Here is a 25738-nt window from a genome sequence, read left to right as displayed (position 1 = left end):
CAGTCTGAGAGATATCAAAGAATTGGCCAGTGTCCTATACTGAGTTGAAGTCAGTTATTTTGTTTCTGAATAGTTTATTTTCCTGTGTCATAGATAACGTCAATGAATAAATGTAAGGAGGGCTAATTTTCTTAGGAGAGGACAAAACGGGATTCTTGACTTTGACAGGGAGAATAGATCGACTAGCAACTGCTAAGATCCATTTCAGTAACATTTTCTTTGCATTTAAATTCCATTTTTGAAATTTGATCATTTAGCTAAGAATCCAGCTAATTCAACTCTTTATCATACTCTGATGTGTGCTACATTTTTATCAATCAAGAAAAGCTTATTTTCTTCATTCTAGTAGAGCTTTGGAGAAATCTGTTGTTTTGCATTTTTTTTTTTCCTTTGAGGAGGAGGACTCATATATTTATGAGATTTGATTAGATCAAACACTGAATAATGCTCATCCCAGTTATAAGTGGATATAAATTCTATCTTTTACTTGAAATCTAAAGGAGATAGGGGTGAAAAAGGAAATTACTGTTTCTACAGCCATCCCAAATTTCATTGTAGGGTTTGCACTGTAGTAATACATCGAGATAACTAGATTTGTCTAGCTAAGATGGATAGATTTATTGGTTCCATTTTAAAATTTTATATGAATAAGTAAACTGCTACCAGTTTCATGTGTTTCATCTCTTCTAATAGTGTTTTATTGCCATCTGCTCCCCTGCATTTTGACATCATTAAGGCCTGAGTAGAGCTGTCCACTGTCAAAAGTGTGGTGTGAAGCATGTAAATATGCTCTCTGTCCTTATACAGCAAGTAGGTCTTTGCTGAGAATCATGGTTCTCAGGTAAGAAAAAGTGGAAGTAACAACCACTAAGCTGCCTGCTTTCTTTTTCTCCAAATGTTCTTTTATTAGCATTTATTTCCCAGTTGGAAGCTTGCCAGTGCTGATACAGGTGCACATCTGTGAGAGCGCTTCTTTCCCCCCAGTTTCCTTTTACCCTCAGATTAAAATATTAAATGGTTTATAAAGGAAGATACCTACTCATATTCATAAATGCTTTTTATAAAGAATTATTGCTCCTTACTAATTGATATGCATATTTTAAGCTGAGGGTTGACAGACCATGGTCCTGGGTCACACTATCCCACTACCTGATCTTTGTCAGTAGAATTATTGGAGCACAGCCGTGTTCGCTTGTTCACAGATTTTCTTTTTTTTTTTGATAGGCAGAGTGGACAGTGAGAGAGAGAGACAGAGAGAAAGGTCTTCCTTTGCCGGTGGTTCACCCTCCAATGGCCGCCGCGGCTGGCGCGCTGCGGCCGGCGCACCGCGCTGATCCGATGGCAGGAGCCAGGAGCCAGGTGCTTTTCCTGGTCTCCCATGGGGTGCAGGGCCCAAGCACCTGGGCCATCCTCCACTGCACTCCCTGGCCACAGCAGAGGGCTGGCCTGGAAGAGGGGCAACCGGGACAGAATCCGGCGCCTGGACCGGGACTAGAACCCGGTGTGCCGGCGCCGCTAGGCGGAGGATTAGCCTATTGAGCCGCGGCGCCGGCCTGTTCACAGATTTTCAGGAGCTGCTTTCATGTTACAATGGCACAGTTGAATAGCTGCAAAACAGTTCATAAGGCCCACAGTTGCTCTTTATAGCAAAAGTTTGTTAACTATGTGTTTAAACCATGTAAATAAGAGAAACAATGTGTGATAATTCTACACAGGGAATGCAAATTTTTCTTGGGAGCCATGAGCACCCTTGGCAGCATTAATCCTAAAACACTCTGGTTGCCAGTTTGCTTATCTTTGTCACCCTCAAAAAGATAATCTCTTCAGGGGCATACATCTTTTCCTTCTTGAATGTATCTCTCATACCGGAAGAATTCTTAGATCTAAGAACATTTGTGTTGGGCCATCCCCATGACATAGTGGGCAAAGCTGCTGCTTTCCATACTGGCACCCATATGGATGCTGGTTCGAGTCCAGGCTACTCCATTTCTGATACAGCTCCCTGTTAATGCACCTGGGAAAGCAGTGGAACATGGCTCAGGTCCTTTAAGTCCCTGAATGCACGTGGGAGACCCTGAAGAAGCTCCTGGTTCGAGTTGGCTCAGCCCCGCTGTTGCACCATTTAGGGAATGAACCAGCAGATAGAAGATCACACTCTCTTTCTCACCCTCTCTCTCTCTAACTGTTACTCTCAAATAAATAAATAAATAAATAAATCTCTTTTTTTTTTTTTTGAGATTTTTTTTTTAAAGAGAGGGAGAGACAGAGAGGTCCTCCAGCCACTGGTTCACTCCCCAAATGGCCTCAACAGCTGAGGATGGGCCGATTCGAATCCAGGATCCAGGAGCTTCTTCAGGGTCTCCCACGTGCATGCAGGGACCTAAGGACCTGGGCCATGTTCTGCTGCTTCCCCACGCCATAAACAGAGAGCTGGATTGGAAGAGCAGCCAGGACACCAACCGGTGCCCATATTGGATGACAACCCTGCCAGTGGAGGTTTAGCACCTACTATGCCACTGTGCCAGCCCCTAAATAAGTAAATCTTTAAAAACAAACAAGCAAACAAAAAAAACTTGTGAACATACTTCAAAAGGTTCATGGATGGACAGTGCCGCGGCTCACTAGGCTAATCCCCGACCTGCGGCACCGGCACCCGGGTTCTGATCCCGGTTGGGGCGCCAGATTCTGTCTGGGTTGCTCCCCTTCCAGTCCAGCTCTCTGCTGTGGCCTGGGAGGGCAGTGGAGGATGGCCCAAGTGCTTGGGTCCCTGCACCCGCATGGGAGACCAGGAGGAAGCACCTGGCTCCTGGTTTTGGATCGGCGTGGCACGCCGGCTGTAGCAGCCATGTGAGGGTGAACCAATGGAAGGAAGACCTTTCTCTCTCTCTCTCTCTCTCACTGTGTAACTCTGCTTGTCAAAAAAAAAAAAAAAAAAAAAAAAAAAGAGGTTCATGGGAAAATAGAAGTAAATTTATTTTGGCATGAAAAATGTTAATCTGCAAGGTTTTTTTTTCGTAAAATACATTTTTCCAAAGACCTCTTGTATATTCTAGAAGTAGTGTTGTCAAATGAGTGGATGCTTTATTTTTTAACCATAAAAGACCTACGTTAGACTGTGATGATGACATATATGAAGTCTTTTACACATTCAAGAAACTAAGAAAACACTTTACTGTAATTTTTATATTTTACCATATCTGATATTCAGCATATTGTTTGACATGGGGAAATTTTCTTTTTCTTTCTGCCTAATGTTTTGCTTTGCTTTGTTTATTGGCCACATAATTCTATTCATATAAGTAAGTAGAACTTAAAGTAATCTTTTTCTTTATTTCTGAGTTTAGACTACTTTTTCACTTATGTAGACAGATGATTGGTGAGAAAAATGATAAAAGCAAATCCGTATATGTTTCATGTTATTTTGGGAATAAGACTTTTCAGAATTCAGATACAATGTGAGTATAAAATTGAATGTATGCCCTTACAGTTTTCTCATTCAACTATGAGCAAAATTCTACAGCTTTAATATTTTAAATAAGTTCTTAGCTCACAGAGTCTATTCAAATTTATTGGTGATTCCCTTTAGAATTTCTGAGGTATTATATATATCCTCAATTTTGTTTTTACTTTTTGAATACCTAATTTGACTTTTTTCTTTTTTTTTTTCTTTTTACTCTTTATTCCTTTCTGTTGATCAGTTATTGTGTGGACTTACATGGACTTGTTTTTCCATTATGAAATTAAAAATTGGAATAGTAGTATTGAGATTATTTAGCAAATACCGTGATAAACAATTTTTTATTTTAATTGAATGATGGCAAAACCAGATAAATTAAGATCTCCTATCAGGAAGGCACATGTTAGATTTCTTTTACTTATAACTCTGAGTGGAAGTTTTCTTTGTAAAGTCAATTAATAGAGAGAAAAAGCCAACTATGTATATATGAAATTTTGATGATGTGTGATATAAGAAATTAAAAAGAGAACTGAACCTAATCTAAATCCCCACACTCACTTTAATTAAGACACTTGAGATCCAGTTTAATCTGGGTTCTTAAAGTTGAAAGGCTGGTTGCTAATGGAAGAAACTAACCTCCTGAAGTTGCGGAAATATTTGATACTTAGCCTTGGGTGCACCTGTTCCAATTCTTTACGGCATACATACCAGCATTCTCCACTGCTTAAAGAAATGATAATAGTTTAATCTGTTCAATTTTGCTTTTAATCATTGAGTTAAAAAAATCCTTGATTCTATTTAATAAAAATTACACAAACCTTCAGAATGTCCTCTGATCCTAGATCTTGGTTTAACGTTTTTCATTTCTGTTGGGTATGATTTCATGCCTGGATTATGAAGAGTAGACTGTTGTTTCTGCTTTCAACATAAAGGGCTTGACAGACAAAATGCACAGATTCTATGCTTCTCTTGGCCACCATCTGTTTGAGATGGTTGGGGAAGGGGCAGAGAATAAAGCAATAATATGCAAGCATGTTGCCATCCCTGCTGCCCAATTTAGGATGTGTAAAATTTCTACCATACTTGGGGGAACATATTCTCTGAGATGTTGAATTACAATACTTTTTCTCCCCTAGAGTGCCAGAACATCACTTTGATGTTGCCCAGTTATTTAGCTGCACTGTTTTTAACAGGAATACCCTTTGCAGCCGAGCAGTTGTTTTTCACACTGTAAACTCACGTACACTTCTGTCTTGTAAGGACTGTTAACGGTTGTTTTCTCTTTGGGGGGAGAGCATTAGTATTTGTTGGTATTTTCAGTATTAGTCCTACTTCTGACTCAATTAGAATGAAATATTACAGTATTTTTTAGTAAAGAATAAAAAAATTCATATTATGATTCTGCCTAGATTTGTCCCCGTAATTTCTTTGCTGTTTTGTCTTAATACAAAGATTGCAGTTGAAGTACTCATACCAATGTGGAGGTTGTACAACAAAGTGGATCCAGTGATGTTTCTCTTTTTAAGCTGTTTATACAAATTCTCTTAAATGTTTCTCAGAATGTGAGGAATCCAGCCTTATGTCTTTCTGTTTTATTTCAGGAATTCTTAAAATATTAATTATAGTGGCAAAAAAGTATGGGAAGCCAGGTTTAGGGAAAGAAAGTAATGTTTCTGTGGGGAACTAATCTAATAGAATACATAACAGGGTAAGAAGTAAAGTTATTAGGGACACCAGAGCAAATGAAAAATAATGGTTTCATACATTATTCCTAAATTTATTTGAGCAGGCTCAGTAAGGAAATTAAGATAGCAGAGATCATCCTAACTCTCATTATCTCTGCCTCTGAACTGACCTGGAAGTCAGTACCTGCGTTCAGATCATATTTGAGGAGATCCTGCCTTCCCATTATAATCGATCAAAGCAGAGACTGGCAAGGAGTTTGGCATACAGTAAGTGCATAATAAATACTTGGTGAATGGCTGCATAGACAGATAGAGACAGACAGACATGGTGCTGGTTCCCAAGTTCTCCACCATCCTCCCTATGCTGGCTTCCATGCTGCATTCTCCTGGTTCTTCTCCTACCTCTCTTTCTGTCCCTCAGGTGTCTGTTGTTTGCTTCCTGCCTGAGGAGCTCTCCTAGTTTCATGCTGAACTTTCTCTGAACAGAGTCATGGACTCCATGATTCAAATCTCATCAATATGCTGATGAATCTGAATCAGCTCTTTTAGCTCGGATTATTCTCCTGTGTTCGTGTATTTAAAAGACTGTAATGGTGGCCGGCGCCGCGGCTCACTAGGCTAATCCTCCGCCTAGCGGCGCCGGCACACCGGGTTCTAGTCCCGGTCGGGGCGCCGGATTCTGTCCCGGTTGCCCCTCTTCCAGGCCAGCCCTCTGCTGTGGCCAGGGAGTGCAGTGGAGGATGGCCCAGGTGCTTGGGCCCTGCACCCCATGGGAGACCAGGAAAAGCACCTGGCTCCTGGCTCCTGCCATCGGATCAGCGCGGTGCGCCGGCCGCAGCGCGCCAGCCGCGGCGGCCATTGGAGGGTGAACCACCGGCAAAGGAAGACCTTTCTCTCTGTCTCTCTCTCTCACTGTCCACTCTGCCTGTCAAAAAAAAAAATAAATAAAAAAATAAAATAAAATAAAATAAAAGACTGTAATGGAATGAACCACGGGTACCTCAAACTTAAAAAAAAAAGAGAAAAAGAAAAAGGCCCCGTGCTCTGTGAAGGAAAGGCCTGCCACGTACTGCCACGTACATTACAGGCTGTCAGGATCTAGCTGGTGAATGAATCATACTGGTGTAACTAAATATGGTATTTTTCATCTTTCTAGCACTTATCCCAGTTAATTGTTTACTGGTCTGCAGTCTGTTTTAAATTTCACAAGGAAGAGAAATTGTGCCTCTTGTTGTTGATAGTGGTAAAGTCCAGCACATTGTTTGCTATACAGTAGTTGTTAAAAAACCATCTGCTTCGTTTCATTGTCCTGTAAGTAATTGGGCATGTCACTGATCCTCTCGGAGCTTTATATTCCTGATATACCAAATGGTAACAATATCACCTATTAATGTTAGAAAGATGGAAGTATTTAGTTATTCATTCTTAACTTTTTGCTATAGAAAAAGAATTTGTGTAGATAGATAGCTATAAATAGATAACTTTGGAGATTTGATTTCTTCTGTGTGGATGTTGCAAGCAGTGGTAAGATGGAAGCAGTTATAATTGAAAGTGTGTGGCCGGCGCTGTGGCTCAATAGGCTAATCCTCCGCCTTGCGGCACCAGCACACTGGGTTCTAGTCCTGGTCGGGGCGCTGGATTCTGTCCCGGTTGCCCCTCTTCCAGGCCAGCTCTCTGCTGTGGCCAGGGAGTGCAGAGGAGGATGGCCCAAGTGCTTGGGCCCTGCACCCCATGGGAGACCAGGAAAAGTACCTGGCTCCTGCCATCGGATCAGCACAGTGCGCTGGCCGCAGCGCGCCGGCCACGGTGGCCATTGGAGGGTGAACCAACGACAAAGGAAGACCTTTCTCTCTGTCTCTCTCCCACTGTCCACTCTGCCTGTGCCCCCCCCCCCAAAAAAAAGTGTGTAATATATGGACTTTTTTGAATCCTGATTAATATTGAATTAGGAGGTGTGTGATAGGCAAGTTTATGTCTCCCTCCCCCACTCTGCACAGAAAGACCATGGGCTTGCACCCCCCATGTATATGTTATGTTATGTGGGAAAGGAGAATTAAGGATGCAAATGGAATTAAGATTGCTTATCAGTTGAATTTAGGGTAGAGAGATTATTCTGGTAGGACCCAACACAAATCACAGAGGTTTTTGGAAGTGTGAGAGGGGAGAGTCAGAAGAGAGGACCAGGATAAGGCCATGTGAGAAAGACTTGACCTGTGATTGCTGGCTTTGAAAATGGCAGAAGGGGCCATGAACCATTGAAGCTGAGTGGCCTCTAGAAACTAGAAAATGGATTTCTCCAGAGCCTTCAAAAAGAAATTCCTTCCTGCCAATTGATTTTGACCCAGTAATATCTGGAGAATAGCTGCTAAACAACACATATGGGTTGTTTTAAAGCCAGTACTGTTTTTTAATAGTTTGTTACCATACCAATAGAAAGCTGGTACAGGATAATAAAAACATTGAAGATTGAGTAGTTATCTGATGATATTAAGAGAAATTTTTTTCTTTTATTTTAAATGTAATCATGGTCTTACAGTTGTGCTTTTAAAAAGAGCACTCTTTTGAGATCATACTGAAATTCTATATCTTGAATTTTTTCCAAAATAGTTCAGAGGTGACAGGTAAATAGGTAGGATTAAACATAACACATTCTCATTTATGAAGTGATAATTGTCAAAGGCTGATTGTTTCCCGTTGTTAAATTGTACAGAATTAAAATAGTGAATTGATTCCTTAGCATTCTCTAAAGATGATCAGTTTGGGGTTTTTGTAGTTCTGGAATCATTGTGAACTCCTGGATTTAAACATGAATTATTCTACTTATATATAACATTATATATTAGAATGAGTTATAAATACTTGCATTTGATAGTCCATTGTAGTTATGATTCTTATTAATACTCATGTATTAATCAAAGACCCATCTGCTTCTTTAAGTCCATTTGATGCAACTCTGACAATCTTTGATCAAAGTTACTTGTTTTCTAATTTGAGAAGATATTATACGCTGTCCTTGTTTTTACCCCAATCCTAAAAGCACCACTTTTTCTAAAGAGTCTGATTGCTTTCAGTAGAAAAGTAGTCATTTTGGCACTGGAACAGTTATTTCCCTAAACAAAGATTTACTGAGCAATATGCCAGGCATTGTTCTTAGGTGTTAGGGATATAACAATGAACAGAACAATGTCCCTCTCCTCAAGTTACAATGAGACAGATAATATACAAAGAATTTTTTTTTTGACAGACATAATGGACAGTGAGAGAGAGAGACAGAGAGAAAGGTCTTCCTTTGCCGTTGGTTCACCCTCCAGTGGACGCCGTGGCCGGCGCGCTGCAGCCGGCGCACCACGCTGATCCGATGGCAGGAGCCAGGTACTTATCCTGGTCTCCCATGGGCTGCGGGGCTCAAGCACTTGGGCCATCCTCCACTGCACTCCCTGGCCAGAGCAGAGAGCTGGCCTGGAAGAGGGGCAACCGGGACAGAATCCGGTGCCCTGACCGGGACTAGAACCCGGTGTGCTGGCACCGCAAGGTGGAGGATTAGCCTAGTGAGCCGCGGCGCCGGCCAATATACAAAGAATTTAAGGGGAGGGCGTTTGGTCTAGCAGTTAAGATGCTGGATCGCTATGCCTGCATCCCAAATTGGAGTGCCTGGGTTCAAGTGTGGGATCAGTTCCCAGCTGCCTGCTAATGCAGACCCTGGTCGGCAGCCATCATGGCTGAAGCAGTTGAGTTTCTGCCACCTAAATGGGAGACCAAGATTTCGTTCCAGACTGGAACTCCCAGTTCTTGCCTCCTGGCTTCAACCCTAACCATTGACTGCATCTTCGCAGTGAACCAGCAGATGAAGGTGTGTTTTGTCTGTCTGTCTCTCTCTCTCTTTTTCCTCCCTCCCTTCATCTGTGCACATGCACGTGTGTGTGTGTGTGTGTGTGTGTGTGTATATGCACCTCTCAAATAACAAAACAAAAGAATGTAAAATTTGTTAGATAGGGATGAGGGCAATGAAGGAAGATAAACTAGTTAAGGAATATAGGGAACTGCTGCTTTGTGCGGGAGAGGATGCTATTTTATACAGGACGATAAGGGAAAGCACTTGATAATATATGGCCTTTGGGCAGAGATCCGGAGGAGGTGAGGGAGCAAGCCATGTTAACAGCTGGAGAAAAAACTTGCAGGCAGAGAGAATTAGGTCATTTTAGAGGAATAGTAAGGATGTCAGTGTGTCCTGTATATGGTCAACAAGAGGTAGAATGGCAGGTGGGGGCTGGTGCTGTGGCACAGTAGGTTAATCCTCTACCTGTGGTGCCGGCATCCCACATGAGCACTGATTCTAGTCCCGGCTGCTCCTCTTCCAGTCCAGCTCTCTGCTATGGCCTGGGATAGCAGTAGAAGATGGCCCAAGTCCTTGGGCCCCTGGACCCACATGGGAGACCAAAAAGAAACACCTGGCTCCTGGCTTTGGATGGGCACAGCTCCAGCCGTTGCGGCCATTGGGGAGTGAACCAACGGAAGGAAGACCTTTCTGTCTCTCCCTCTCACTGCTGTCTGTAACTCTACCTCTCAAATAAATAAATAAAATCTCTAAAAAAAAAAATCAGCAGGTGATCAGGTATGAGAGAGAACAGAGATCAGATTCTGTAGGACCATTGGTTTTAGTGCTGAGTCAGATGGGAACTATTGGAGGGTTTTGAACAGAATAGCATGGTCTGGCTTCATTTTCACCGGCTTCTGTATTGGTGGCAAGATAGAAGCCAGGAGATCTCTGTAGTCAGTGCAATAACCCAAGCAAGGAATCATGGTGGCTTAGACCAAGATGTGCTGTGGAGGTGGAAAGACATCATCAGGTTATTTGTATTTTGTTCATGAACAGTTTGTCTTCCAACACTGAACTTGCTCTCCTGCTGAAGGACATGTGTAGCAATAGAAAAGCACCACAGTATCTAATGAGAGAAATTGTTTTAGAAGACACTAGCCACAATTGTTACTTGTTTGTTCCTTGGTATATCATCCTCCAATTTCAATTGACTTATGTTACATTTCCAATTAAAATTTGACATAATGTAGTACTGTTTCACCCAATATTATTTGAACCAAAGAATCAACTGATTAATTGCATACCTTTTCAAGTACAGTCTTAATGTGTACATTATAATCTTCACAACTCTTTGAAAAGGTCATTTGTTTATAATTAAAAGCTATTTGTGAATAGGAAAAAAGAACAAAAACATCAAAGAGCCACCTTATTCTTAATATGGTTCAAAAATGTCTATTTTCAAAAAAAAAAATGTCTATTTTCAAAAAATTTATACATTGTACTGCCAGGGAACTATATTGATCTTCTGTGTAACTCTCAATGAAAATTATTGTGTTTATAAACTAGTACCTTTCAGGGAGCTTAGCTATTTTTGAAGAATATAGCAATTAAATAATTTTAATTCCTTATATATTATTATTACATGCATAATATTAAACATAATACTATACATACTCCTAACTACTGTATATATGTGGCTTATAGTGCAGAAGTTATTTGAATAAATTTGATAATTACCTGGTCAGGAACTTGTAATTATCAGAAGTGAAAATTAAGCATTGGGATAAGATCACTTAAAGTTTGTATTAGTTATGCTTGCTAATGCAACACTGAATCATCTTCTTAGGAATAAATTCAATTAAGATGTTTATAATGAAAGAACTTTTACTTTATCTTTCCATATGATATATTGTAAAGATTTCCCCCAATAACAAGAGGTAGGCATTCTACCAAATTAATGACTATTATATGGTTCAATTTTTAAAAATTCTTTATCTCCAGCTATTAGACTTCTATCTAAAATATATTTTGTAATTTCTTTGTAGTAAATTAAACTCCTGTAGTGAACCACGGATTTATATTGTCTCCTTGGATTCTCAGATATATCACTATGATCAATATTTAAAAAACTGGCATCTCAAAATATTGTATGTCCAATATATTTTACTTGACAAACTTGACAGATGTATGTATTATATAGTGAGGAATTGTTTAGTATATTTCTGGGGTTTCTCATTTTATTTTGTTTACTTAATTATACTCTTTGTAATCTTTGGTTTCACTATCATAGTGTTGAAAAATAAAAGGAAATTCAAGTGTGGATGTACATTATTCTAAACCTTTAGAAAACTCATAAATAATGATTCTAAAGGTATTGAGAGAGAGAGATTCTCACTAACATTAATGGTTTGGAGTCTTTGAGTTTATTGATGAATTTTATGGTGCTGAAATACATTTGTGACAAAAGAAAAGAAGTTTTAAATAAGACCCCAGCGGGATAGAGATTACTCACAAAAGAAGTCAAATTTAATGAAACACAAGGTTAAAGTTGAAAAGGAAATCTACAGAGTCAAGAACAGATTTCCTCCTAATGTTCTCATTGTAACATTGACTCATTCATTATTCAGTTGGAATAAGTCACTTATGCTTTTTGTGATTTAGAGTTCTAGACTTGAAGTGAGGATGATTCAGTGCTCCTGTTTAATGGTCATGCTAGGATTTAAAAGATGAAAAAAAAATAGTTTTACTACTAAGAAATAGATTGTTGGCCAGTGTCGTGGCTCACTTGGCTAATATTCCGCCTGCGGCACCAGCACCCTGGGTTCTAGTCCTGGTTGCTCCTCTTCCAGTCTAGCTCTCTGCTGACTGCCCCAGGAGGGCAGTGGAGGATGGCCCAAGTGCTTGGGTCCCTGCACCCGCATGGGAGACCGGGAGGAAGAACCTGGCTCATGGCTTCAGATTGGCACAGCGCGCCAGCCGTAGCGGTGTTAGGGGAGTGAACCAATGGAAGGAAGACCTTTCTCTCTGTCTGTCTCTCACTGTCTATAACTCTTTCTGTCTCTCTCTCTCTCTCACTGTCTAACTCTGCCTGGCCAAAAAAAAAAAAAAAAAAAATTGTCATCTTTAAGCCACCTCTAAAGAGATTAATTATCTTTTTTTCCTATATGAAAATAGATGATTTTTACCATGGATTCAATATATTTGAAGCATTTGGTCACTGTGTGACCCATGGCAGACTGGCTTTCCTCTCCTGGTTATACAGTTCTCTTCAATGCTGTTGTGGAATCAGGGTTATTTTCTGGTGCTTCCTGTCTTCTAAGACCTTACTTACCTTATTACACCTTTCACTTCCTCAGTAAGCAGAAGCCAGGAGGTTGGCACTTGACTGTTCTCACGTAGCCCATTTCTGTGCTAGAGTAGTGACAAGATCAGTCTGAAAAATAAAACATCACTTTATATTCATATGGGAAATAACTGTGCCTTGGAAATGTTGAGTGCTTAGTGATTAACAAGGCTTGTGTAGCTTTGTATGCAGGCCAGTGTGCTAGCAACACTGCAACAGATGGAGGTGTGAGAATTTCTGTCATATCCAAAGTGTTTAAAATGGAGCAATAACAGAAAGCAAGGCTTTGCTTCCTGAGAAAGGAGTGGCAGTACAGCATGGAGCCCTTTCATATGTGTTTAAGATAGTTATATGTTTCATGCTGAAGACTGGCTTCTCATGTTCTATCAGTTAGTTCCCTACATAGCTTCTCCTTGAGACATGGGCCAGATGGATTATGTCCTGTTTTACACTGACTGACAGAGAATTACTGCACTCTTTTATTGCTAAAAATGTTGCATTGACTTAGTACTTTGAGGCTTATGCATAGATAATGTGATAAAATAAAGACATATGGCAGATGAAAAGATCTGCTTCTCTTTGAGGTCTGACTTTCAGATTTTCCAATTGGCAGCTTTTCCCATTGTTTGAAATCCTGAACCTAATCCACGTTTTTAAAATATCAGTCTCTATAGTCATCTTTTAAAGTTAAAAAATAATTTTAAGGCAATTTGGAACATTTTTAATTGATGAAATAGGATTTTTTGGCTTCTATTTGTAAATAGAACACTACTGTTCTATAGAACATTGTTCTAGTAGTGGAGAGAAAGAAGTATGCAGTCTGTACCCATTTTTAAGTCAGTAAATTAACACAGGGAGGAAAAGATAGTAATAGGATATTGATGAATACCAAATTATTGAGGCATGGGTGCTATATATGGTAGAAGTATCTAGTAAACACATCTACTTGCAATGTTCAGAAAAGACTTTGGAGAAGTTAATGAAACTTACAATAGCCTGAAGAATGGGAGAACCGAGTAGCAATGAGAAAGGGACGTTCATTGGCTGAGGGGTCGTAGAGGCAGAGTCTGGAATGGAATTTTAAAGGGACAGTGAGTAATTATAGCAAAGTGTTTAAGGGCACAGACCATAGCCAGTCTGTTCAGGTTCAGGGCTACTCTCTGCTTCCAATATAAGAACAATGGGCAGGCTTCTTAACCTCTTCACCTCACATTCCTCATGAAGAAAAAGTGTTACTAACCACATCACAGGACCATAGTAAGGGCTTGAGAATGGTGCCTTCAAAATGTGATTTCATGTGTTGGATATTATATAACTATAATTTAGCATGGTGGTGATGGCGGTGATACAAGGAAGCTTAAAAAACAAGGTTGTAAACATAGGAGTGAGATCCATTGAGGGAGTCAACTGTTAGGACTGCATATAATTTGCATGATGAGTTACCAAAGCTTCATAAGCAGGAACATATGACAGGAGTAGTGTTGTTCAAAAAAATAACCCAGTAGAGTAGGTTAAAGAAGAGGCTGGTAGCAAAAAAAGCAGATGAGAGACATAATAATCCAGACTTGAGGTACTCAAGACCAGAACTCAATTGATAGAGAATGGTTTTAGATTAGAAAAGAGGGATAAACCTGATAAACACTTACCGTGAAGCAGTCACTAGTGCCTGGGGTGAAGCTTCGGGGACAGGACGGGGCAGAATGCCATGCCTGCATGAGTGGGAGAATTCATACAGGAGTCCTTAGGAAAAGCTAGTGTAGTGTGTACAAGAAGAGGAAATCCATTTTACAGGTCTTGAATTTAACAACACTAACTGGATTTGTCCTTGAGAATGAATATCTGCTGCTGCAAGAGATACTAAGGCTGGATATAGACACTGGCGTGGAAGCATGTTCCTTGTCTGCTTGACTCCCGAGAAACATGGTCAGCAGCGGAGCTCACTGGCCTGTAGAACTGCCATCTTCCAGATGAAGCACTGGGTAGAACTCTGTAGGGATGTGCTGAATGTCTGAAAACATTGAGTTTCTGGATCCATAGTTGCACATCATGGCAAACAGGCCCTGTTCTAATGAGCAGAATTATCATTTCAGTTGCCTTAATTACTCTTACTGAATTATAATACCTTTAATATAGATGTTGTGAATGTACATATCTCTACACATACACTATTACTTTATGTTACTATATACTTTTCATAAAAATTGTTACTTTTTTAAAATTTATTTTTAATTTATTTGAAAGGCAGAGAGAGGAAGAGAGATGGAGGGAGGGAGAGAAAGAGAGAGAGAGAGAAAGAGAGAGAGAGAAGGATATCTTCCATCCACTGGTTCACTCCACAAATGGCCACAACTGCCAGGACTGGGCCAGACCAAAGCTGGGAGCCTGGAGCTTCCTCTAGGGCTCCCACATGGATGCAGGGGATCAAGGATTTGAGCCATCCTCTGCTGCTTTCCCAGGCACACCAGCAGGGAACTGGATTGGAAGTAGAGCAACCAGGACAGGAATCAAATGGGATGCCAATAGGCCGAGGCTTAACCTGCTGTGCCACAATGCTGGCCCCAAAATTGTTCCTTTTAAGCCATTGTAATATGTGCCTTTTCTCTTCCATTATATATATTTTTAAAGATTGATTTATTTATTTGAAAGGCAGAGTTACAGAGAAAGAGAGGTCTTCCATCCTCTGGCTCCCTCGCCAAATGGCTGCAATGGCATGGGCCGGGCTTGGCCAAAACCAGGAGCAAGGTCTCCCAAATGGGTACAGAGGCCTAAGTACTGTCTTCCCAGGCACATTAGCAGAGAGTTGGATTGGAAGTGGAGTTGTCAATATTGGGGGAGGGGGTGCCTCAACCATCTCTTAGATTTTAATTGTCTGTGGATAAGGAGCAGGTCTTACATTGGTAAGACCCTAGTCCCTCCTAGGTTTTACATGCATTCACTTATGTGTTGATTGTAGTTCATTCATTCATTCCAGATATTGTATTAGTTCCTTAGGTGATAAATAAAGTGTAGTTCCTTCCCTCAGGGACCTATCTAGTTGGGGAAGAAAGGAACAGAAATATGCAATAGAAGCAGTGATATTTACAGAAAATCTTTGATGGGAACTTAGAATTATTTGATCTGTAGAAGGGGTTTTGGGGAGAAATGATTCAAGGTGAAATTTTGGGAATAGTTCACATTCTGGGCTGAACTTTAAACAGTAAGTCATAGTTACCAGGTAAGCAGTAAGAAGCATAGAAAATAACATTATTGGGGGGGAAGACATTACTGGTCACAGATTGATCCATCCACAAGACAAAGGAAAGCAGTTTGGTGTTGCCATAGCCTAAGTGAAAGGCAAGAGGGTAAAAGATAAGGTTGTGGGGCAGAAAGAGACCACTGTGGGGACTTGAATGCAGTATCTAGAAGCATGGAGTATATTGAGTTGTCAAAGAACAGGGGAATCATTTATACAGAGTTGTGATTGGTTGAGATTTAATTCTTAGTTGGCAATCAGGAGGATAAATTTAAGGGAGGTGCGACATTTTGGCAGCTATATTAGGTGGGAGATTGAAGACCTAAACCAGGTCAGAATTGTAGAAATGGAAAAGAGGGGGTAAAATCAAGAATTTTTTCTGACGTAAAACCAGGCCTTCTCATTAGCAAAGTTGAAGGAAAGGATGGACAAGGATGATTTTTAGGTAGCTGCCTCACACGCCTCAGTGACTATGTGCATAATCTACTTAGAGAGTATAACTGGAGGAGAGACCATGTAATGAGTTTGTGTCTTGTCTTCAACACACTGAGATTTTTAATGTGCCTATGATATATTTGGAATTGAATCTAATTAAATGGTTAGCCGAGATGTCTAGATAACTAGAAATGTCTCGCTGTTAATAGTCACCTAACCATATCCCCCTTGGAAATAGAACTATCTCTGCTGTTCTTACAGCAACCTCTGCATTCTCTGTCATAACTCTCTACTGACTGTGTTATAATCCTTGCTTTTCTATGCATCTGTATAACGGTCGCTTAGTATCTGTGGCATAACTTTACCATAAATGCGAGTGAGTGAATCAATGAATGATATTTTACAAATTGTTATTTGATTGCTAGGAAAGTTTATGTTTGCCTTATCATAATTCTGATTCTGCCATGTTTTCACTCCTAGCACCTTCCACTGGAAGAATCTCAAACAGCGCGGCTTCCTCAGCGGCAGTGTCACCGGCAGGCTCAGCCGTGGGGCAGCCCCAGCCGGGCGACCAGGATACTTTAGTGCAGAGAGCTGAGCATATCCCCGCAGGGAAACGGACCCCAATGTGTGCCCACTGTAACCAGGTCATCAGGTGGGTTATTTATTGTCTTTTTTTTTTTTTTTTCTGACAGGCAGAGTGGACAGTGAGAAAGAGAGACAGAGAGAAGGTCTTCCTTTGCCGTTTGTTCACCCCCAATGGCTGCTGTGGCTGGCACGCTGCGGCTGGCGCACCGCACTGATCCGAAGCCCGGGGCCAGGTACTTATCCTGGTCTCCCATGCGGATGCAGGGCCCAAGCACTTGGGCCATCCTCCACTGCACTCCCTGGCCACAGCAGAGAGCTGGCCTGGAAGAGGGGCAACCGGGACAGAATCCGGAGCCCCCACCGGGACTAGAACCCATGGTGCCGGCGCTGCAGGCAGAGGATTAGCCTAGTGAGCCTCAGCACCGGCCTATTTATTGTCTTAATACCAATGTTGATTTGTTTAAAATGCTGAAATATTTAACATTTTATTAGTAAAGCTATTCTTGCCTGATTCCAGATGTAGTATTGTTAAAATAGATAAATATGAATATATAATTAGAATCTGTTTTAATGAACAGCAATTCTGGGCTCTGTGAAAACTAAAAACACTTGTTGTATCAGTTAAAGACTTGAAGGAACCCTGAAGATCATTTATTCCAACTTGGTTAATTTATAGATTATAAAAGTGAATCCTTTAATTTAGATGAAAACAGATAATAACAAAATAAAAGAACTGGAGTCCTGGAGAGAAGACTGGATTTTTAAATATCTAAACCCTGGAAGATATACCTACTGCTGATCTATTTTTAAGTGTTTCAGAATGTTAATTTAGGTTCTAACCTGCTTCTTGAAAATACTTTTTATTCAAACTGACTGTCTTTTAAACTCCAAGAAGGAAAAAGGCCCAGAGATCATAAGTGAGTGTAATATTCTGGAATTTACTAAATCACTAAGCATTTCTAATAAATGGCCTTAAAATATATATTAGGAGATTGAGGTGTGAATGCTGATGGTGGATAACCTGCCAAAAGCACCTTATTGGTGGTAATAAAAAATCATTTCAAATGATTATCCAAGCTCTCCTCTTTTAATTTTTCACATTTTTAGATAGTTGAAACTGACTCCCATAAAGTTGAGTATCAAGACTTAAATCACATTTTATCTTCCTCCATGTGTATTTATTACTTAGCATAATTTTGCTAGGTAAAGTACATACTCCCAGTAGATAACCACTATTAGTATCTTACTTCAGATTTATAAAACATAAAAGGATATAAGATGTAATGACAGATACTGTTTTTCAGAAATGGAATCATAATATGGTGTTTTCTAAGCTGTAATTTCTCATTTACATCATATTTCTCAGAGTGACTATGTGCTTAGTGAGAATTATCCAGTAACAGAGATTGTGTTAATAATAGTTATGAGGGGCTGGCGCTTTGGTATATGCTGGTATCCCATTTGGGCACCAGTTCAAGTCCTGGCTGCTCCACTTCCAATCCAACTCTCCTCTCTGGCCTGGGAAAGCAGGGGAAGATGGCCCAAATGCTTGGGCCCCTGCACCCATGTGGGAGACCCGGAGGAAGCTTGTGGCTCCTGACTTTGGATCTGCCCAGCTCCGTCCATTGCAGCCTTTTGGGGAGTGAACCAGCAGATGGAAGACTTCTTTCTCTCTGCCTCTGCCTCTCTGTAACTCTGCCTTTCAAATAAATAAATAACTCATTATATATGTATATATATATAATTATATATTATATATAATAACTCGTTATATATATATTTATAGTGGTTGTTGTAAGCAGAAGGGGAAAATCAGTAGAGAGCTGTAAAGTCTAGTACAGTGTCTATCACCCAGAGACAATATAGTCATATTTAACTGAACAGACCATGTGCATTTCTAGACCCATTTATCATTAAAGCCGTCATGTCAATTAGATTAGAGTGACTTTCCTGAAAGTTTTTCTACTGGGTTACTGTCTCTCAGAAATATATAAACCAATCTAAAATCTTGTCTGGTGCTGTTCTACCCCAGTACATAGAACAATGTCATTTCTTACTATCTACACTTGTTATATTTTAGGTTTAATGTTAATAAAATAATAGAAAAATTCTGATTTGTGGCATTTTAATACATTGCTAACCTAGATTAGTGTTTAGAGATCCAATATGCTGGATCAAAACCCACCATTTATGAAAATAATTATGGCTGTTATTTGTGTGCTACTGGAGATAATTAGTGGGTGAGTTAACAAAGTGAGAAACCACATTTGTTGTTTTTATTTGTTTGTTTTTTTGTTTTTATTTATTTATTTGACAGGCAGAGTGGACAGTGAGAGAGACAGAGAGAGAAAGGTCTTCCTTTTCCGTTGGTTCACCCCCCAATGGCCGCTGCGGCCAGTGCGCTGTGACCAGCGAACCGTGCTGATCCGAAGCCAGGAGCCAGGTGCTTCTCCTGGTTTCCCATGCGGGTGCAGGGCCCAAGGACTTGGGCCATCCTCCACTGCACTCCCGGGCCACAGCAGAGAGCTGGGCTGGAAGAGGGGCAACTGGGACAGAATCCGGCACCCTAACCGGGACTAGAACCTGTGGTGCAGGTGCCACAGGCGGAGGATTGGCCTATTGAGCCGTGGTGCCGGCCACACATTTGTTGTAAATTCACATCATCTGATTATGAAACTCTGTGACTGTTATTGCCACCACTAGCCACTCTGAAAAGCTTTCTTAGTATGGAGAAAGTATCAGGATCAGAGTGGAAGTTACAGTCACTACCCCTACCTGCTGTGGGGCTTCAAACTTAATGCTAGGCCTGAATGCAGCTTTTTTTTTTTTTTTTTTTTGGCATTCATTGATTTTCTTTTTTTTATTATTTAATAAATGTGAATTTACAAAGTGCAACTTTTGTATTGTTGTGGCTCCCCCCCCAACCTCCCTCCCTCCCACGGCCCTCCCCTCTCCCACTCCCTCCCCCATCCCGCCCTTCATCGAGTTTCATTTTCAATCACCTTCATATACAGAAGATCAACTTAGTATACACTAAGCAAGGATTTCAACAGGCTGTTCTCACACAACCGCACAAGGTATAGGGTATTGTTTGACTAGTAGTGTTGTTTTTAAGTTTCATAGTAAAACACATTAAGGACAGAAATCCTACATGGGGAGCATGTACCCAAGTGACTCCTGTTGTAGATTTAACAATTGGCACTCTTATTTATGGCGTCAGCAATCACCCGAGGCTCTTGCCATGAGCTGTCTAGGCTATGGAAGCCCCTTGAGTTCACCAGCTCTGAACTTGTTTAGTCAAGGCCATATCACAGTGGAGGTTCCTTCCTCCCTTCAGAGAAAGGCGCCTCCCTCCTTGATAGCCTGTTCCTGCTGCTGGGGTCTTGTTCACCAGGATCTTTCATTTAGGTTGTTTTTGCCACCGTGTCGTGGCTTTCCATGCCTGTGAGACTCTCAGGGTCCTTTTAGCTAGATCCGAATGCCTCAAGGGTTGATTCTGAGGCCAGAGTGCTATTTTGGGTGTTTGCCATTCTATGAGTCTGCTGTGTGTCCTGCTTCCCCTGCAGGATCATTCTCTCCCTTTTAATTCTATCCTTCATTATTTGCTTACACTGGTCTTGTTTGTAAAATCTCTTCGACACTTACCCTATCTTTTTGATCGGTTGTGTACTTATACTTATCACTTTACCAAGTGCACTGGCATTGGTACATCAGAATGCAGCTTTAATGCACTGTTGTCCTGCCGAATAATATCTAGTATGCTAATAAGGCAGACCACTCTCACTTATTGCTCCTTCATCTGTTAAGTTTTATATTGCTCTGGATTATCCAGCACTTTTTATCATTTAAGCATTAAAGCTTCATTTAGTAAGGAAGTTAATAGGAGTGGGGATTAGTTCATGTCAAGATCATATAACAGTAATTAAAGTAGCACATTTGCCTGGTGCTCAAATGCTAAAGCAGCTTGAATAGATTGTGGTCATTTCAGAGGCCTACTCAAAGCATAATTCCAGTTCCTGGCCTCAGTGCAGTATTACTTACCAAAGCAGGGAGGCATTAGATCAAGTGACATTCTCTGGGCCACCTGTTTTTAAACAAGCTGCCATTACTGGTGTGATACTTTCAGAACAAAATATTCAACTTTGGCAAACTGAGAAGTTCAAGGTTTATTTGATCGTGTTAAGTTAGTTTTCTGTCATACAATGTATACTGCTTAGAATTCATAGTCTTGTCATATATTTACTTGTTCAGTATTTTGCTTCTTCATAAACATTTTTAATGTAAAGGAACACTAAGCCAAATTTTGTGGTTTATTGTCCCCCCAACTCTCCTTTTTTTTTTAAACAGAGTTGATTATTTTTGGAAAACCTAAAAAACTTGAATGTTAATAACTGATCTGGTTATCTCCTGATAGAATATACTCAATTTAAAACCACATACGTAATTTTTTTAAAGATTTATTTATTTTATTTGAAAGTCAGATTTACAGAGAAAGAGAGAGGCAGAGAGAGAGAGAGGTTTTCCATCCGATGGTTCACTCCCCAATTGGCCGCAACGGCCAGTGCTGCGTCGATTCTAAGCCAGGAGCCAGGGGCTTCTTCCTGGTCTCCCATGAGGGTGCAGGGGCCCAAACACTTGGGTCATCTTCTACTGCTTTCCCAGGCCATAACAAAGAGCTGGATGGGAAGTGGAGCAGCAAGAACTCAAACCGGCGCCCATATGGGACTGCAGGTGGCAGCTTTACCCACTACGCCACAGTGCCAGCTCCCATATACATAATTTTATCTGTATCTGATGTTTAAAAAATTTTGGCTTCTTTGAGTCTTTGAAAAATTTATGGATAAAATTTGCGTAAATTGCAATATGGATGCATTACTTTGATTAGTTACAAATGGACAGAGAGTCATATGTTAGGAACTTCTGCTGAGGCTTGGAATGTTTGCTGTGGAACATTTCCAGTCCAGTTGTGTTAGGAATCTTGACTGTTAAACTTGTGAATAGATAGATTTTGGAGTGATGACATAAGAGGGAATCGTAGAGGGGCGGGCACTTGGCCCAGTGGTTTAGATGCCTGCATCTCATATTGGAGTGTTTTAGTTCCACTCTTCACTCCACTTTTGATCCGGCTTCCTACCAATTTGCTACTTTGGTGATGCGCAAGTAGTTGGGTCCCTGCCACCCACATGGGAGACCTAGAATGAATTCCAGGCTCCTGGATTTTATTTGGCCCCACCCCAGCTATTGCAGGAATTCAGGGAGTGAACCAGGGAATGGAAGGTCTCCCTCCCTGCCCTTGACCACTCTCTGTTGCTCTGCCTTTCAAATAAATAAAAATTATATAAATTAAACTTTTAAAAATTAGAAATGCATAGATTAGGCTAATGTAGCCAAAACCCTGGCCAAATGGCTTATGAACATTCCATCTTATTTCTTGATTGTAACAGCTAGTAACATTAAAATCTGTTGGCCATTTGTATTGTATCCAGTTAACAGAATCATCTTGTATTTAGCTTCTTCTCATTTTTGTATAAGAAGTAAGGTTTTTATGGTGTTTGAATTCCTTTTAGATAAGAAATATATTAAAATGTGCCCATAATATTATTGTTCTGTCTTTGCCTGTCCTATACACCAGAACAACCACATTCAGGCAATCCATTGTTCATGCTAGTGAGAGAAAGAATTTTAATATTATTGGGTTTTTTGTTGTTGTTTTCTAGCAATTTTTAGACTTTTCTCCTAAGGAGAGCCATTTAGGGTTATCCCAAGAGAGACTAGCAGAATTTGCCATCCATTTCAATTCCTGTTTACTCCTTTATTTATAGTTCCTATTTATTATCCCTTCTCGTAAAGAGTTTACTTAAACACCAAGTTTTCTGGCTAAATGTGTTATCCCTTGAATTTAAGGAAACAAAGACCAAGATTTCACTATTTACTGTAGGGAAAAATCAAAGAGGACGTAAATATTCAGTGTGTATATAATGTGATATGTGCCATTAGGATCCTATTTTCAATAATAATGTCTAATGGGTTATTAGCACATTCTAAATGTTGCACTAAGAATTTCACCTGAGTTTTCATAACAACCATGTAAGAAAGTCACTATTTCTATTCTATTTCACAATGAGAAAATCAAGGTACTGAGAAATACTTATTTGCCTGAAGAGTTACATAGAGAGTAAATGGCAGAACCTGAATTTGAGCCCAGATCTGTCTCACTCTAATTTTTATCCATGCTTTTAACTACCACTACACAGGAAAATGCTTACAATATTAAGAAAGTAAAAAGAAATATAGAACTCTAAATTATGATTCCAATTTTATGTGAAGAAAATATATACCAGGATACATATTTAAGCATGATAATAAAGACAGATACTATTTGTTGAAAATAGTTGGTACCATGCCAAGAATTTTTTAATTATTCTACTGAATCCCCAAAATTACTCCATAAAGTTTATATTACAATCATATGCTATATAATGATATCAGTCTGATAGTCACAGACTGCATCTATGATGGTAGTCCCAGAAGATTATAATGAGCTGAAAAATTCTTATCACTTAGTAGTTTTACTGTACCTTTTCTGTGTTCAGATATACAGATACTTGCTGTTGTGCTACATTTGTCTACAGTATTAAGTATAGTAATATTCTGTGTGAGTTTGTGGTTGAGGAGTAATAGGCTAATCCTTACAGCCTAGATGTGTAGTAGGCTTTGCCATCTACGTCTCTGTTAGCACTGTTTATGATGTCTACACAGTGATGAATAGGCTCGTGATACATGATGAGGCTAAGCTACATGTGACTCTATACTTATACCTATTTTACAGATGGGAATATTAGACTTAAATTATGATGGGACTTCAAAAAATTGTGGGAAAAATGGAATGAAAAGATTATTTGGATGCAAAAACATTTTGACATTTATACATAGATTTTTCATAAATGTTCATTTTTCATGAACTTATACTCTTCGTTTGCATGATTTTCAGAATTCTTTAATTCCATTTTCATGAACTTGTTGAAGTACCCTTGTATTTGCCCAAAGTCACAAAACTAGTTAACTGGTAGAACTAAATTCAGGTCTGTTTGATCCTGGAATACACTAATTAATTTATAAAATATTTATAGAAGGTCCTAGTAGGTACCAAGCACTGTTTAATCCACTGGGAATATAATAGTAAACACATCCACACACTCTGCTTTAGAAAGTTGACCAAAAGGATCTATATCCAAAATTAATAGTTAGAATGCTTGGATAGTTGGATTTGATGTGATGTTTATTTTCTTCAGTATGTTAATCTGAACTTTCTATGTTATTAAACAGATGTGTGTATTATGAGTATATACACATACAATTATGTGCTACTATATTAAGTCAGGAAAAAAAAAAAACAAACCTTCCACAACTTAAGATGTCCTAATGTACTTTTATCATAATGTTTGAATGTATAAATAAGAAAGAGGGGAATAGGTAATCAATAGGCCAAATAGTTAAACACTATTACTTCCCCTCCAAAATGACATGTATCACATATATGCATTTTTAAACTCATATTGGTGACCTTTTTTACAATTTCTCATCTAATGCAGACAAATACAAGATTCTTCAAAATGTTTGTGGAAAGTAGAATTAAAAGATATTTTTTGGTACATGAAAATTTTGAAATCCTTGTACAGTTTTTCCAAGAATTTTTTGAAGATTCATTGTAGAAGCAACACTCGTTGGGTGTTTTGTGTACCACCCCTCCTAGGTACCACTGATACAGAAATCAGACATACTTCTCTCCAGGTAGTGAACTGAATCATGTCTCCATCAAAGTCATGAATCCTTAATCCTGGTACCTCAGAATGTGATTAGATTTGGAGCAGGTATTTAGTTGTTAAAGAGATAAAAATCAAGTCTTTGGGGGGGGCTTAGTCTGATAATAATTGATGTCATTCTAAGAAGAGGTTAAGACATGCATATAGAGGAACAATCATGTGTACACATGTGGGAAAGATGGCCAGCTACACTCAAGGAGAGAGGCCTTAGAAGGAACCAGCCCTGCTAACGTCTCTCTCTTTCTTTTAAGATTGAAAGGCAGAGTGTCTTGGCTTTCCATGCCTGAAATACTCTCATGGGCTTTTCAGCCAGATCCGAATGCCTTTAGGGCTGATTCTGAGGCCAGAGTGCTATTTAGGACATCTGCCATTCTATCTGGCAAAAGATCTCTGCAAGTGAGATCCCAGTGGAAAGAACAGGTCTTCAAAGAAGGAGGTACCTTTCTCTGAAGGGAGGAGAGAACCTCCACTTTGACTATGACCTTGTCTAAACAAGATAAGAATCGGAGAACTCAGAGGGCTTCCATAGCCTTGGAAACTCATGACTGGAGCATAGGGAGACTACTGATGCCATAGACAGGAGTGTCAATTGGTAAAGTCAACAACAGGAGTCACTGTGCACTTACTCCTCATGTAGGATCTCTGTCCTTAATGTGCTGTGTATTGAGATTTAATGCTATAACGATTACTCAAACAATATATTTCACTTTGTGTTTCTATGGGGGTGCAAACTGTTGAAATCTTTACTTAATGTATACTAAACTGATCCTCTGTAAAAAAAAAAAAAAAAAAAAGAAATTATCAACTCCCAACTTGACTCTCACTGGGATTAAACATGACAATAGGTCTGATCTGATTTCATCATCATTTAAAAAAAATCATCTATTATTTTTCACTTTATGTTTCTGTGTGGGAGCAAACTGTTGAAATCCTTACTTAATGTATACTAAGCTGATCTTCTGTATATTAAGATAATCGAAAATGAATCTTGATGTGAATGGAAGGGGAGAGGGAGTGGGAAAGGGGAGGGTAGTGGGTGGGAGGGACGGTATGTGGGGGAAGCCATTGTAATCCATAAATCGTACTTTGGAAATTTATATTCATTAAATAAAAGTTAAAAAAAAAAAAAGAAAGGCAGAATTATAGAGAGGCAGAGGCAGGAAGAGAGAGAGAGAGAGGTCTTCATCCACTGGTTCACTCCCCAGATGTCTGCAATGTGCAATGGCCAGAGCTGCGTTAATCTGAAGTCAGGAGCCAGGAGTTTCTTCCGGGTCTCTCACATGGGTTCAGGGGTCCCAGAACTTGTGCCATCCTTTACTGCCTTCCAAGGCCATAGCAGAGAGCTGGATCAGAAGTGG

The 25738-nt window shown here is 39.8% G+C and overlaps 1 protein-coding gene across 11 annotated transcripts in view; it reads left to right on the top strand.

Annotated features, from left to right (window-relative positions):
- Positions 1-25738, top strand: part of PDLIM5 (PDZ and LIM domain 5) — a 222817-nt gene that overhangs the window by 180145 nt on the left and 16934 nt on the right. For all 11 annotated transcript variants that reach the window (XM_089302614.1, XM_008267586.5, XM_008267585.5 and 8 more), the window contains one exon: positions 16450-16624. In XM_089302614.1, the coding sequence (XP_089158740.1) occupies positions 16450-16624 (175 nt within the window). The remainder of the gene's footprint in view (positions 1-16449; positions 16625-25738) is intronic.

Source organism: Oryctolagus cuniculus, chromosome 8, assembly GCF_051225735.1.
Source record: "Oryctolagus cuniculus isolate XC-2025 breed Fujian yellow rabbit chromosome 8, ASM5122573v1, whole genome shotgun sequence".
In the NCBI taxonomy this organism is placed as follows: Eukaryota; Metazoa; Chordata; class Mammalia; order Lagomorpha; family Leporidae; genus Oryctolagus; species Oryctolagus cuniculus.
The sequence above is the reverse complement of the archived record's forward strand: the minus strand, read 5'-3'. Positions and strand labels throughout refer to the sequence as shown.